The sequence below is a fragment of the Oncorhynchus masou genome, chromosome 3 (genome assembly GCF_036934945.1).
Source record: "Oncorhynchus masou masou isolate Uvic2021 chromosome 3, UVic_Omas_1.1, whole genome shotgun sequence".
Taxonomy (NCBI): domain Eukaryota; kingdom Metazoa; phylum Chordata; class Actinopteri; order Salmoniformes; family Salmonidae; genus Oncorhynchus; species Oncorhynchus masou.
In genome coordinates this window covers 29,997,280-30,014,297 of record NC_088214.1, presented here as the reverse complement: position 1 = coordinate 30,014,297, position 17,018 = coordinate 29,997,280, and the positions used below count along the sequence as shown (strand labels likewise).

Below are 17,018 nucleotides of genomic sequence, written 5' to 3'. Positions count from 1 at the left end.
AAGACAATGCAGGAGTGGCTTTGAGTCAAGTCTCTCAATGTTTGTGTGGCTCAGTCACAGCCCGGACTTGATCCCAATCAAACAAATACGCGTGTGTGTGTGTGTGTGTGTGTGTGTGTGTGTGTGAGAGAGTGAGTCCAGACTGTTTTTACAGTCTTGCTTTGACCACCAGACGACAGAAAGAAAAAAACTTAACACAACAGTATACCAGTGGAAGGGAAGACAGTAGCAGGTGACCCAACTGTGCTTTGTGGCTACCAATCCAAATACAGTTCCCAAATACATTTTAAAAAACGGCAAACTCGGTGTCCAAAAATATCGATTTCCGATTGTTGAAAATCGGCCCCAATTAAAATCGGCCATTCCGATTAATCGGTCGACCTCTAGTAGACAGACTTGTCTTTCTTGCTTGAAACTTGTCAGACAAGAACTACCCCAAAATAAACTGCTATGTGCACCATATTCTTTTTTTTACTTCTTGCTCATGACTTAAGGGTTTACAGCTTTAAAAAAAAGTTTGTTATTTGTGAGTTGTACTTCTAACAATAAATAAGAAACAAAGGAAATATGTACCTTTTAAACATTATTTGATTAATATCATGATAATTATATTTATCAAATTAAATATATATCTATCGTGATAATTTGTTTTCCATATCGCCCAGCCCTAGTAGTGTGTACGGCCCAGTACATCACTGGGGCTAAGCCGCCTAACATCCAGGACCTATAAAGAGGTGTCAGAGGATGGCCCTAAAAATTGTCAAAGACTCCAGCCACCCCAGTTATAGACTGTTCTCTCTGCTACCGCATGGTAAGCGGTATCAGAGCGCCAAGTCTAGGTTCAAAAGGCTTCTCAACAGCTTTTACGCCCAAACCATAAGACTCCTGAACAGGTGATCAAATGGCTACCCGGACTATTTGCATTGTGTCCCGCCACTCACCACCCCAACCTCTCTTTTACGCTGCTACTACCCTGTTTATCATCTATGCATAATCACTTTATACCTAAATATTACCTCAGTTAGCCCGACTAACTGATACCCAACGAACATTGACTCTATTGTTTACCTAATATCCATTTTTTTCTTAAAAATTGCACTGTTGATTAGGGCTTGTAAGCATAATACTGTAAGGTCTACTACACCTGTTGTATTCGGCGCATGTGATAAATAAACTTTGATTTGATTTTCTACTGTTGTTCTCTCTGTATTATGGAGGCTTAGTTGATTAGACTTAATGCTTTGCATGAACACATGTCAGAGAATTTGGTATTAGTAAGGAGAGGATGGTGTGGGTGACTGACTCGTGTCTTTTGAGGGTGGGTATCGTGTGTGAAGGTTAGTATGCATGATCTATTGACATGGGGGAAAGAAATACAAAATCCCCAATACACTAAACTATCTACAAGACCAGTGCTAAACTTTCCACAAGACTTTTCACACCCTTGCAGTCAGGTCTTCGGCATGGGGGAGAGGGGTAGCTTGTATACTCTTCTAGACAACTCACTATTGTTGGCAGTACTTGTCTACTCACCAGTACAACTGTAGGTGATCATATACAACAATACACGACTAGACGTTCAACAAGTCAAGCCCCCCTCAAACTTTTCACATCATCGTTAACGGCCCATCTCAATGCCCCATTATTGAACGAGTAACAAAACGCATACCGGTCTACTCTACCCTTTTTTTTGTTTACAGATGAACATGGTTTATTGTATGGTTACACATCCTCATGTCTTTCCAGGAGACTTGCATTAAACAAATCTTCCGCAAGAGGTCGAAGCAGTGGGTGGTGAAGAAAGTGTCCGAAAGGCTAGTCCACCTGGCTGGAGTGCAGAAAGGACCAGACACAGTTGTCTTCAAGGAGCCAGAGTCACAGCCCCCCAAACCAAACATCCCTGCCAACACTGCCAAAGCCCACTGAACCAGCTGCCATTAGCCAACACAAGAAGAGATTCACCTGCTGAAGAACATTCTGGAACTTGCCTGGAACATTCAACCAACACAACATCCATATTCAGTTAGATTGACGTTGTAGTATAATATAGAACACTTTGTGTGCTCACAACTGCATTGTGGTATAGATACTGCCAGCTGTTGTACATACTGTAAATAATGGTGTTTTATATAATATTTGTATGGACAAGTGACTAAATGATTCCAGCTGCATCAGAAACCAATAAAGTGTTGACTTCAACTCAGACACACCAGTAGGGATGTCAAACATTTGCCTGCCAACAGTACTTAGCACCCACCTCTGAACAGAGTGTCAGAGTTGGCAGTCAATCTCTTTTGTGTGTTCACACAGCAAAGACCTTGAAGTTGTCAGCCACTCAGCCTTGTTAAAATACTCCAGAATGTGGCAGTAGCGTTGTTGGGCAATGCATGTCCGTGTGTGTGTGTGTGTGTGTATATATATATGTCGCTTTATGGTCTAGTCAACGTAGCGTGAGAATGAGACTGCCAAATATGCATTGCGAGACAACAACCTTTTCGGTTGAAGAGTTGTTGCCGGATGACAGTTAGACTGATGACTTACTATTCCAGTCCCATAACTCATCTCCCTGAGAGTCTGGCTGATGCTTCTCCCATTGTGACGTACGGGTAAATACTGTCTCCGATCTGGACCACAGGAAAAATGACATTGGGCTGCTGGAATGGCTTTATCCAATGGCCACATTGACGTCTTTATTCAGCCCTGTCGGAAATCAGGACTGTACCCAGGACCTATGAGAGCATGAACACCGCCCGATCTAGAAATAGCACCTTGCCATTAAAAAGGGCAATAAATCAGACCATGAATAATAGTGAGTGAAGATTGAGGGGGGTATAGGGTGACAAAGCATTGAACATCCCCCCTGCAAAATACTAATGTCTGTGTTTTCAATGGCACCCTATACCCAGGGCTATGGTCAAAAGTAATGCACTATGGGCCTATAGGAAAGGAGTGTTCAAATCTTACTCTGAGGTCCGGAGTACTGCTGGTTCTCTGATAAAACCCGCATTATGGTATGGTATTTGACACCCCAACCAGCCAAGAGGTGTTCAATTATTTCACTTCATGAGAGGAAACATGGCTTAATGCTGTTATAATAATGCTAAAAAGCAGCATATAATGATTATCCCATCACTGGAATTCAACAGCTTAGCTACACCAAAGGGACTACAAAACAGAAAAAGGCATCTGAGAAAACAGCAACTCAATCTGTACACAAAACTAGCTCAAGTCATTCTCTTAACACACAATCAGCCTACTTTCCTAACCTGTGTTCTTCCACTCACCAGGATGATAGAAAAACTGAAACAAGTGCTTATTTTTTTTTAAACAGCACAGGTTAGTTTCTTGTTTTGATTTTCAGAGGGGAAGGGAAATCCTGCCCCTCATCCCAACCCCCTAATGACAGCATGGCTGCTTTGGTGCAAGCTGGGGTGGGACAGAAGAACACAGGGAACATTCCATTTCCTCCTCCGATCTGCCTCTGCTGAGCCATTGTAAGGTGGTTAGGAGGGAGGGCATACAATGATAGACGTAGACCTAATCTCCCGCTTCTCCCCATCACTCTTCTGTAGACAACACTTCATTTCAAACCTGTTATGGTGCTGCATAGCCATTTACCTCGTTTCTAGATAGCACAACAGTTATGCAGCATTGACCTTGGATTGGTAAATGAGGAGGTTTAGAGCTGTTCAATTCCAGTTCTGAAGGCCTGAAACACTTCTTCTGGTTTTTGTTTCTACCTGGTAGTTAATTGCACTCACCTGGTGTCCCAGGTCTGAATTAGTCCCTTATTAAAAGGAGAGGATGGAAACCAGGAGTGTTACGGCCCTCCACGACCGACCTTGAACAGCCCTGGTTTAGAGAGAGGATTAATCTTCCAGTGCAGGAAGCATCTCTCTCCTTTGTTAAAGATGACCAATAAACCAAGAGAGAAAGGTTTCCTCACAGTGATGCACAACCAAAGTGTGAGGTTCATATCTAGCCTATTAGTCGAGGCAGCCTACCAATAATTCTATATTATATAAAATGTAACCCGAATTTGTAATGAGTGGCAGGAGGAAGGGAAAAAGAAAGAGGTTCAGACAAAATATTATTTCAAATAGCATGGTGACTTGGCAAGGTACTAAAAAAAAAAAAAAAAAAAAAAGAACATTCATGATAGGGGTGTTAAGATGACAGATCCAATCCTCCATGTAGAGGCCTATACATCCTTGTGTGGTGTGTCATGTGTGACTAAGCTGGGAAGAAAACAAGGCAGACTCCCACAGTCCCCATCCAATATGATTAAGAAAACCTCTCGGGCTGCAGCCTATGACCTGGCCCCAGTTAACAGGCTCCTACCATACAATCAGAAGGTGCTCTAAAACGCTGCCAAATATCCTTAAGCCCTTCACAGTTGCCAAGTTGCCTGCTGCTACAAAACAAACTGAAAATAGCCACCCTGCCCTGCACTCCTGACCATTAAGCAGGATTTTCAACAGCTATTTATTTCTGCCTCACTTTCTCTTGGCAAGCCTGCGTGGCTTTGCAGAGCACTGAGTGAAACAGAGTGAAACAGTCAGCGTAAATAACTCAGAGGAAATGTTCACAGGCGGATTAGGCTATATCATGTCAAAATATTTTGGAGTTCCCGGTCTTGTATTTCAACAAACGTCGACAAAGCAGTGGAGAAGAAAGATGCAGATGCATGCTTAGCTACGATCTTCTTTCAGTAGTAGGATGGTTGAAGATCATGTCTGTCATTCATGAGACACTGAGGTTCTGCTGTAAAGCCATCTAGATGAGCTTGACACCATTAAACCCAACACCATTACAAAACACTTTTTCGGGACTTTTACCATTGAAAACCCAGAGGCCATAGTACTGAAACCCTTAGAACTGATGTTGCCTCATAGTTTGCTTGTTCACCAAACACACACATGGGCAGTTTCCTGGACACAGATTGAATTGTGAGGATGACCACAAAGCATTTTCACCATGAGCAAAAACTCCTGGTTTTCTACCCAAAGTCACAAAGAAAATGTTGTGACAGTTACGATAAACACAAGAGACCAGCAAAATGGACAAAAAGGGCAGTAGCGGGAACAGCGGCATTTCATGGACAAAACCTGGTACTTTCCCTTAATTTATGGGGAAAATGTAAGCGACGTCAATGGCAAATACCTCGGAACAATTTATTTTTATTTTTTACATAACATAGTAAAAGCTGCAAAGAAAATATTCCACGTCGCAGCTTAATATAACTTGTCATACAGAGAACTGATACTGTGTACTGGCCATTGAGGTGGGCGTGGTGTGGGGGACCGTGGATGGAGTTTGATAACTTTATGGGATTCTTCACATGGTAAATCATTGGAGGTTTTTGTGCAAATCGGACATTGGGTACTATATTTATTGAATATTATATGAATCCTATAAATTGAAAATGGCCAATTCTCAGAGATCAAATTATATTTCAAAAAAATAATGTTGTGGAAATGATCATCTGTTTTGCCCTACAGAAACAATTGCAGAACAATCAGATGGTGGATGTCGAAATCCTCTTCTGCTTTTTGAGGTCCGAACATTTTTTTTTAATTCAGTCCCTGTTTATTTATTGTTTTGAATAACAGGCTGTATTGAATGAAAGACAAAAGGTCTAGACGTAGGCTATTCCCGCTCTCCTATCCCTTAACCACCTTTGGAGCTGTGAGATGAATCAGGGCAAAGGTTTGAATCTTCGGTGCAGTAGTACGATGAGGTTCATTATGGAAGACTAAAGCGTCTGTTGTTCATTCAACACTGCTCCTGTTGCAGCTTTACATAGAGGGATATTTTATGACATGTTCACCTCAGTCAAACACTAAATACACCCGCATAGCCACGCCATCCATCATTGACGCAGACAGCCCTCTTATGCCTGTGCACAACTAGAACGTTCAAGTTTTCATTTGCGTTTCATTTGCGTTATGCCAATGGAGGACATAGTTAACGGTGGTTCAGATCTAAATAAGTCGACCATTTGTAAGATGTGCAATGCAGCCTAGGTCCAAATCTAAGCCTCTTTGTAGTGCATTTCCAGATTAATTCCAAGACAACTTGTTCATTTGATTTCAGAACTAAGCAAAAAAACATTTAGGCCTCATGTTCACGCTAAGCTGAGCATGTGTGTGGCCGAACACCTCCGCCAGGACTGCCACGCAGAGATGCAACAAACCAAAAACAATCTACATTTGTTTTAAGCAGAGCCAGAGTGCATCAGAGTACAATTCTATTGATGGGTGATTGTTAAATTGTTTTTTTCCCCCCTCAATCTACACACAATATCCCATAATGACAAAGCAAAAACAGTTTGATATTTTTGCAAATGTATTCAAAATAAACTGAAATCTCACATTTATATAAGTATTCAGACCCTTTACTCAGTACTTTGTTGAAGCACCTTTGGCAGTGATTACAGCCTCAAGTCTTCCTGGGTATGACATTACACGCTTGGCACATCTGTATTTAGGGAGGATCTCCGAATCTTCTCTGCAGATCCTCTCAAGCTCTGTCAGGTTGGATGGGGAGGGTCGATGCACAGCTATTTTCAGATATCTCCAGAGATGTTCGATCATGTTCAAGTCTGGAATCAGGCTGGGCCACTCAAGGACATTGAGAGACTTCCCGAAGCAACTCCTGCGTTGTATTGGTTGTGTGCTTAGGGTCGTTGCCCTGTTGGAAGGTAAACCGTAGCCCCCATCTGAGGTCCTGACCACCCTCGAGCAGGTTTTCATCAAGGATCTCTGTACGTTTCTCCATTCATCTTTCCCTTGATCCTGACAGGTCTCCAAGTCCCTCCCTACAGCACGATGCTGCCACCACAATGTTCCACCGTAGGGATGGTGCCAGATTCCCTCCAGATGTGACGCTTGGCATTCAGGCCAAAGAGTTCAATCTTGGTTTCATCAGACCAGAGAATCTTGTTTCTCATGGGTCTGAGAGTCCTTTACGTGCCTTTTGGCAAACTCCAAGCGGGATGTCATGTGCCTTTTACTGAGGAGTGGCTTCCGTCTGGCCGTCTGATTGGTGGAGTGCTGCAGAGATGGTTGTCTTTCTGGAAGGTTCTCCCATCTCCACAGAGGAACTCCGGAGCTTTATCAGACTGACCAAGTTCTTGGTCACCCCCTGACCAAGTCCCTTCTCCCCCAATGGCTCAGTTTGGACAGGGGGCCAGCTCCAGGAAGAGTCTTGGTGGTTCCAAACTCCTTTCATTTAATAATGATGGAGGCCACTGTGTTCTTGGGGACCTTCAATGCTGCAGAAATGTTTGGGTACCCTTCCCCAGATCTATGCCTCGACACAATCCTGTCTCGGAGCTCTATGAACAATTCCTTCGACCTCATGGCTTGGTTTTTGCTTTGACATGCACTGTCAACTGTGGGACCTTTTATAGACAGGTGTGTGCCTTTCCAAATCATGTCCAATCAAGTTAGTAGAAACGTCTCAAGGATGATCAATGTAAACAGGGTGCACTTGAGCTCAATGTTTAGTCTCATAGCAAAGGGTCTGAAAACTTATGCAAACAAGGTATCTATTTTGCATTTTTATTTGCATAAAAACAAAACCCGGTAGAATAAGTCTGAAATGTTTGGAAAAAGTCAAGGGGTCTGAATTCTTTCCAAATGCACTGTACATATATTGTAGTTATTATAGAAGTTTTAGTTTGTAGTTATAGGAATTATAGGACTATTTCCCTCTATACCATTTGTATTTCATTAACCTTTGACTATTGGATGTTCTTATAGGCACTTTAGTATTGCCAGTGTAACAGTATAGCTTCTGGTCCCTCTCCTCGCTCCTCCCTGGGCTTGAAACAGCAACACAACAATAACAGCCACCATCGAAGCAGCGTTACCCATGCAGAGCAAGGGGAACAACTACTCGAAGGCTCAGAGCGAGTGACGTTTGAAACACTATTAGCGCGCGCTAACTAGCTAGCCATTTCACTTCGGTTACACCAGCCTCATCTCGGGAGTTGATAGGCTTGAAGTCATAAACAGTGCAATGCTTGACGCACAACGAAGAGCTGCTGGCAAAACGCCCGAAAGTGCTGTTTGAATGAATGTTTACACGCCTGCTTCTGCCTACCACTGCTCAGATACTTAGATGCTTGTATGCTCAGTTAGATTATATGCAACGCAGGACACGCTAGATAATATCTAGTAATATCAACCATATGTAGTTAAAAAAACAATCATAATCATTTTAAGATAAGTTTAATGCTAGCAAGCAACTTACCTTGGCTTACTGCAGTCGCGTAACAGGCAGTCTCCTTGTGGAGTGCAACGAGAGAGAGGCAAGTCGTTATTGCATTGGACTAGTTAACTGTAAAGTTGCAAGATTGGATCCCCCGAGCTGACTAGGTGAAAATCTGTTGTTCTGCCCCTGAAAGAGGCAGTTAACCCACCGTTCCTAGGCAGTCATTGAAAATAAGAATGTGCTCTTAACCGACTTGCCTAGTTAAATAAAAAAGGTATAAAAAAATATAAAAAGAAATCGCAAAAATCACGCAAAAAAAATAGATTTCCGATTGTTATGAAAACTTGAAATCGGCCCTTCCGATTAATCGGTAGACCTCTAGCACATTTTAAGCAATCTTTGAAAAGCGAGTCAGGTAAAAAGCTTGTTAATATTTACGGGGCAGTGTAGAAATTTGGAACAGGCTTAAATATGCAAAAAAAACAATAGTCAGAGGGTAGCCTACATTGTCTAGTTTTCTGTATGGTAATAATAATGGTTTGTACTTTGTAAAGTGGTTCCTTGCATTATACAACAATATAACGTAATTTGCAGTCACCTATTTGGCCCATGGTGTTACATTAATTAATGTCATGCCCTGCATAGTGTAAAAAAGTTGATGATGATGAATGTAGGCTTGCATTGAACACCACATAGCTTTTCATTTCTATGATATAGCCTATTTTCATGTGAAAATGTTATTGGATTTTCTCTATTGGTTTTCTTGGTAGGCCACTCCTACATTATGCTCAAATTGATACTGGAAGTGGCACAGAATTCAAATTTCCATTTACAAGTCCTGAAATTTGCTCAGTGCCAAAAGAAATTAGCGGGAACTTTGCCTATCACAGACAGAACAATGAGACAGATATTTCACTGGATGTATAAAGGTTTTGCATCCACATATCGTAGCGAGATGAAGCCCACTGGTGGGCAGAGGGAGAAGATGAAATGAGATGGATTTGGGACGACATTCTGCAAATCTTCTCATCGATGAATCATTTGATCTCAATACAGTTGTTCCCAAAACTAGAATCTGTCATAAACAGAGTGGAATAAGGTTTGTAAACGTTACCCTTTGCAAAAGTTTGAAAAACAAATGGCATTGTTTAGAAGGAGTGCAAAGGAAAATTGAGTTACTGCACAAGTGCACTTCACAGGCGTTCCCTAACGGAAATAAGCAGATGATGCTAGAACGCACCAATAGGATCTCGCAAGCTCGTGCTTGGCTCTGCCCCCCTCTCCTTACTTGTTCTGCCCACTATGGCTCATTTGTTCCCATTGGAAACGACAGGCCGTCCTTCAAAGATCTGGAATTGGATCTAAAACAGGAAGGGGACTTCCTGTGCTTTCAGGTAACGCCTGGAATCCCAGAATGTTGTCGTGAAGCCAATTCGTCTTTGTGTCGAAGGAATGGGTGGAGGATTTGTAGATACCTGCCTTTATCTGCAGTCAAGCACAGGGAGGCCGTCAACCACTGGTCTTCTATGAATGGGAATATAAAACTGTCTAAAACAGCAGGCCAAACAAGCAAATTTCTCCTCTATGGATAATGTGGACTACTGAGGACGAACTATGGCAGTAATGGGATTGGTTTATGATTTCAATTTCATTGACTCGATTTAGGCCATTGCCTAAACCGATAGAGTTTGGGTGGATTAGAAAAAAAAACGATTCTGTATTGTTAGAGGACAGGGATTATAAAATCTGTGTTTAACCCTAAACTACAGCTAGAGACGTATGATATTGTAATAATTCACTACCAAGCCTACTTCCTTAAATGAGGCATGGCTGATTTGAATAGGAGTAGGAGGGCCACTGATAAACCCTTTCTTCGGTCTTCCTTCTTCAGTCAAATTTTAATAGGCTTATGCACAATGCCTTTCTCTGGGTAATGCACTTTGTCAACGTTTTCAAAGGATTCAAGCAGGGCACCACAATCCTTATTAATGGGTCATAATCCTAATCCGTATGGTGCCATGTTTGATATTCAGGGACAGACAGTAGGATCAAGTCTTGCTTTTGAGTAACAAACTAACGCTTAGGCCTAGGATCTGAAATCTAGGCTGCGCCTACTTTAACATGTATTCCCATATCTGGAAATTGCAATTGTTGTTCTGAGTGTTTACTAGCCTAATTGAAAAAAATTGTAGACAGCTGCTATGGTGACCCTGAGCACTATATGAGAAGCAGCCATGACAACGACTCTTTCAGCCTGAATAGAACTAAAATTGCCAGCTCAGCCAACAAGCAAAAACTAGGAGTATAATTGTTCTACCATACCTTGCCATTCCACTGTGGCTGAACACTGGATACTCATTCAACACCAAATAATTGCTGAATAGCCAAAAAAGTCAAATGAATCCCCAATTTCCCAGTTCAACTGGCAACCAATGTCATTGAGAATGTTGCCTACTTTCTGAAGAAGAAAATACAAACTTCAGTTAAAAATGTAGATCATTTTTGGCCTTTGGTTACATGTCTGGAACTTAATGACAAAACACGAAGAGAAGACAGGGTTTTTTTCTTACTGGAAAAACATGGACATTGGGATCAGCTGGCCCGGCATCCTTATTGAGTTATTTCAGCGTTGGAACGCAGTGACGTTGGAACACTGGTGCCTGCTGCTCTGGAATCCTGGCCACTGAGGTCATTCACAGAACTGTCTGCTTACATCACAGCTCCGGCGAGTCATTTGAAAAAGGTAGGGGAGAGGAGGGAAGTGGAGGCAAACATCCTGAGTGTACTAGGACTCAGAAACAGAGCTGCTGCTGTCCATGGGCCACAGTACAATCACACTATTCACTGCAGCTACAGTAGGCTGGTCACTCGCCTGCTCTAAAACCAAAAGATCTCCAGAGCAAAACAAACTAATCTTAAACTCACCTACATACCCAACAGTTCACACTTTCAATTTGAAATACAAGCAGTGACTTTTTCTATATAGCCACAATAATTAAAACAATGTTAGCCTAAAGCAAAAATCTGAACAGTGACACCCTCTCAATATTTCAGCACATTTGACATCATCCTCGTAAATCAGACATCACATAGCAGTTAAGATTTATTAATGGCCTACTAAATATGGTGTCAACTGACCCCTTAACGTCAAGTGACTTTCCCAGGATATTAACAAATAAAACCAAAAATAGGCCTGGCAGAACATTCCCAGGAGTCCCTCGAGAACAACTTCATCCATAGAAAACATAACTGTATACGGAGGTCAAAATGTTCCCTTTTTATTAAGAAAACAGCTCTCTTCCGGTTACTCTGCAAGTGGGCAGCAGAATTGCAGATTAACAAGACACTGTCAACATCTTTCTGCTTCTGTTCTCCATTATATCACTCCTTCCTCTGAAGGTTCAATAATAATCTTTGAGGATCAAAAAATAGCTAGAAATCAATCCAGTCTTAGAGTTCAATTACCCAAAGCTACTCTAGGTAGCTTATAACATGACCAAGGAAATGCAAAGCCAATGTGGCCGTTTGAAATTACTCTAACATAAAAAATGGTTGCAAACATCAAGAGAAATTTAAACAGAATGCAATCCGATCTTAACACATACAATAAGAAAAAACAGTCGTGGAAAGCAAAGGACGTTCTGTCTAAGCACAATATTATTGAGCTATCCCTTTCCATTCATTGAAGTGAGCTACCATGACAACAGTCCCTGCCAACATGACTACAGGATGTAGGCTCCAAAGACACATCAGTTCAAATTTAGCCAGCATTCTTACATAAAACTCTTGCTGTAAAGCCAAGCTATCTATAAATAGCATGTCCATTTAGCAAACTTAAATCATTAATGAGGACAGTAAATTAACACCAGCTGAAAGCAGTTACTAATCTTTCTCGACCACACAAGATATCACAAGTTACAACCATATTGCATTTTTTCAGAGGAAAACTCCCATCCATCACGTCCATTCCTTCTCCTCATCCAGACCCAACAACAGGATCTGACATATTCATGTAAATACATAATGTGAGAGCCTCGAAATTCCCCACTACTACTGGTGGCAGCAGCATAAACTGCCCCCTGATAATATGGAGGTGTTTTAATTAACAGCTCTTTCGGTCTATGTGTAGCCTATGATAGGGCTTGGGAACTAAGCATGCCAAACATTGAAAATGATCTACTACTCAGCCCAATACTGTCATCTGAAGTGAAGGCATGTAAATACAAATATATGACCTTCATATATCTTTGGTTGTTGCCATATTTCATTGTGTTGACATGTGATGTACATGGAATTCTGAAAATGTGCCTTTCATGTCTTCTGAACTCTGACATGTGTTCTTGTCACCAAAATACGTAATTCAATCCCTCCATGACTCACCCTACACAAATATTAAATAAAGTTGTTAGTTAGATATCCTTCTGTTGGATGGTAAATGTTTACCAATGCAATGGCAAACACTAAATACTGTGATGTTGGCAATAGGGTCAAACAATGATGTAATACTATGATGTCTATGGTTGGATACATGGCTTGTTCCCTCAAGCCATGTAGCCTAACGTTACCCTTCTATGTGACAGAAGAACTTGGTTACAGTGGTCCCATTTTTTCCAACCAACGACACTGGTGTTATGGCAACTTTGGAATAGGATTTGAGATGTCAAAACCAAAACGCATATTACACCTCTCATCTCAGTGCACTGGTTAACTAAGCATCTTTGAAAATGTATGTCCATCTCACCATATACGCGCACCCATCCTTGTTGCTGGCATAAAGAATCCACCAGGATTCGGTCCAGCAATGGATCCAAGGAAAGCAGCCCCCCATGTAGAGAATCCACGTCGCCTATGGGTGAGTCGGGCTCCATACTAGAAATCACCTTTCCAACAACTTCCAGGTAGAAACAAGAGTCCAAAACTGAGAAGTCCACGACGTAATCGACAAAGGGAAGCAATAACCTGCTATGAAGTTAGCTTTTTGACAACAAAATAATCACGTTTAACCCGGCTAAGTTCACTCACGTTTACTAGCTAGCCCAAGCTATTTCATTGTTTGGCACAAGCCGTTCTGGCTAGACGAACGCCCTACCATATTTTTTTTTTATCTCCCAGACTGCTGAGGGCTAGCAATCAACATTGTAAATGCTGGGTAGCTGTCTGTGTAGTCTAGAATCATTCGTTTTTTAGCTATGGCTAGCTACGCTGTTGACATTGTCACTGCCCAGAGATCAGAGGTGGAGTGCTGCTCCAACAGGACCACGCGCAGAAAAAGTCCCGAACGTCTGGTACGCTCCCCTGTTATTCCAAGCAATTGTGTAGGGAACTAAATATTAAGTTTGTGCGGCCATGGCCTCAATTATTCGCCCATTCTTGAATACTTGAAGCAGCGCTCACGAGGTTGGGTTTCTCTTCACTCTTCCAAGGGGATCAAAAATCCTTTTCATATTTAAATCCAAACCAATGTTCCACTTCTATCACATGCCAGCGCAAGATTCTAGGGATTCAGGAGAGAGCAGCGGATCCCAGAGAGAATCGTTTACGCATGGGTTCAAAGGGGCCGTGCCCTTCTGTCAGATTCCACAAACTAGAAGAAAAATTCCTAAACTACGATGATGTACTTACTATATGTATTATGCACATATTTTATAGTGATTAGAAATATTTTAAGCACCGGCTTAAATAGTATTTACATCGCAGATACAGTTGAAGTCAGGAGTTTACATACACCTTAGCCAAATACGTTTAAAGTCAGTTCTTCACAATTCCTGACATTTAATCCTAGTAAAAATTCCCTGTCTTAGGTCAGTTAGGATCTCCACTTTATTTTAAGAATGTGAAATGTCAGAACAATCTGAGAGTTAAATTGCTTTCATCACATTCCCAGTGGGTCAGAAGTTTACATGCACTCAATTAGTATTTGGTAGCATTGCCTTTAAAATTGTTTAACTTGCGTCAAACGTTTCAGGTAGCCTTCCACAAGGTTACCACAATAAATTGTGAATTGTGGCCCATTCCTTCTGACAGCTAGTGTAACGGAGTTAGATTTGTAGGCCTCCTCGCTCACACACGCCTTTTCAGTTCTGCTCGCAAATTGAGGTCAGGGCTTTGTGATGGCTACTCCAATACCTTGACATTGTTGTCCTTAAGCCATTTTGCCACAACTTTGGAAGTATGCTTGGGGTCATTGTCCATTTGGAAGACCCATTTGCAACCAAGCTTTAACTTCCTGACTGATGTCTTAGAGATGTTACTTCAGTATAGCCACAATTTTCCTACCTCATGATGCCATCATTTTATGAAGTGTACCAAGTCCCTCCTGCAGCAAAGCAACATGATGCTGCCACCCCTGTGCTTCACGGTTGGGGTGGTGTTCTTCGGCTTGCAAGCCTCACCCTTTTTCCTCCAAACATAACAATGGTCATTATGGACAAACAGTTCTATTTGTATTTCTCCAAAAAGTATGATCTTTGTCCCCATGTGCAGTTGCAAACCATAGTCTGGCTATTTTATGGCAGTTTTGGAGTAGTGGTTTCTTCCTTGCTGAGCAGCCTTTCAGGTTATGTAGACAAAGGACTCATTTTACTGTGGATATAGATACTTTTGTACCCATTTCCTCCAGCATCTTCACAACCTTTGCTGTTGTTCTGGGATCGATTTACACTTTTCGCACCAAAGTAAATTCATCTCTAGGAAACAGAACACGTCTCCTTCCTGAGCGGTATGAAAGCTACATGGTTCCATGGTGTTTATACTTGCGTACTATTGTTTATACAGATGAACATGGTACCTTCAGGCGTTTGGAAATTGCTCCCAAGGATGAACCAGACTTGTGGAGGTCAACAATTTTTTCTGAGGTCTTGGCTGAGTTATTTTGATTTTCCGATGATGTCAAGCAAAGAGGCACTGAGTTTGAAGGTAGGCCTTGAAATACATCCACAGGTACACCTCCAATTGACTTAAATGATGTCAATTAGCCTATCAGAAGCTTCTAAAGCCATGACATCATTTTCTGGAATTTTCCAAGCTGTTTAAAGGCACAGTCAACTTAGTGTATGTAAACTTCTGACCAAATGGAATTTTGATACAGTGAATTATAAGTGAAATAATGTAAACTAAAATTGTCTGTAAACAATTGTTGGAAAAATTACTTGTGTCACTTGCCAAAACTATAGTTTGTTAATTAACAAGAAATGTGTGGAGTCGTTGAAAAACAAGTTTTAATGACTCCAACCTAAGTGTATGTAAACTTTAGACTTCAACTACATGTCTGATGTAGACTGCAATTTAATATATTTTTTAAGTAATATTTAAAAAAAAACTGGGGCAGACATTCATTTTCTATTTGATACATTTAATTCATACCTAATGAACTTATTTGATTGTCATTTAAAATGCACTAAGTTTTCTTCAAGTGAGGGAAACTACTCTACCTCATAATGATGTTATTGCTAGTTTTATAATTTGTCAATACATTACATAAATACTTCCTTTCAGCATGTCTTGAAATAAAAAGTGATTTTCTCTCTCATGAAGACTCAGGCTTCTCATAATATAGAACTTTGTGTTATGTCTCCACCCTGTGGTAAGTATAGTTCTCAGTCTGTTGATAATTAAATCTTAAAACACTAAATCCAGTCATCAACCCAATCATATTAATTTCCATCATCTGCTAACTTGCAAAGGCAATGTACACATAATACACAATGGTGGTTCTGATGTTTTATTATTTAAAATATTTTGATAGTACATGCAATGGTGGACAAATTCCACTTTGGTCAGTTTAACAGTTTTAGACCTTGTCTGGACTATTTGTGAGCATATTTGATTGTGACACATTCTCTATCTCCAGTTTTTGCTTTCTTTAGCTGTGGCTTCAGCTGCAAATAGAAATAGCAATGAATCACTCTCATGCAACAGATATTCAGTCAGTGATTATGCATAATGGGCTGTGTAGATAAGGGGCACACTCTTTTCACACCACTTCAATACAGCTACGACCAGAAATTATTTTCGTAGCAGGTTAGGAGAACATTTGTCCTATTTTTTTCCTAACCTTAACCTTCCCCTAACCTGCTACGTTAATTGTCCTAACCTGCTACGTTAATTATTCTAACCTGTTAGGGTAATTGTCCTAAACTGCTACGTTAATTCTTCTAACCTGCTGCGTAAACTCTCCAGATCTGCTATGAAAAATTCACTTCCAGTCGTAGCTTGTATCAAAGTGGCATGAAATTAGTGTTTCTCGTGTAGATAAAAGGACAAAGGAAAATGACCTTTGCAAGAAAAGAAACAAGAGGTAGACTTGAATTACAATCATACTCAAATCAAATCAAATTGTGTTGGTCACATGCGCCGAATACAACAGTTGTAGACTTATTTACTTAATAAAAAAGGAAATAGTAACAATAAAATAACGAGGCTTATGCAAGGAGTACTGATACTGAGTCAATGTGCAGGGCTACAAGGTAGTTGAGGTAATTGAGGTAATACAGTGCATATGCAGGTAGGGTTAAAATTGACTAGGCAATCAGGATATATTATAAACAGAGTAGCAGCAGTGTAGGTAAAGAGTGTGAAAATGTGTCTGTGTGTGTGGAGTCAATGCAGGTGTGTGAGTTCGACTCCAATGATGTATTGGGCCATACGCAGTACCCTCTGTAGTGCCTTGCAGTCGGATGCGGAGCAGTTGCCATACCAAGCAACGATAAAGCCAGTCAAGTTGCTATCAATGGTGCAGCTGTAGAACTTTTTGAGGATCTGAGCCCCCATGACACATATTTTCAGCCTCCTGAAGGGAA

General features: G+C 41.1%; 1 protein-coding gene across 1 annotated transcript in view; it reads right to left on the bottom strand.

The window, feature by feature from the left end:
• The window catches only part of LOC135514260 (ras GTPase-activating protein nGAP-like), an 88,126-nt gene extending 74,415 nt beyond the window's left edge, over window positions 1–13,711 (bottom strand). Inside the window, exon 1 of the mRNA XM_064937651.1 lies at window positions 12,962–13,711. Within this exon, the coding sequence (XP_064793723.1) occupies window positions 12,962–13,088 (127 nt within the window). The 5' untranslated portion in view covers window positions 13,089–13,711. The remainder of the gene's footprint in view (window positions 1–12,961) is intronic.
• Between the last annotated feature and the right edge of the window lie 3,307 nt (window positions 13,712–17,018).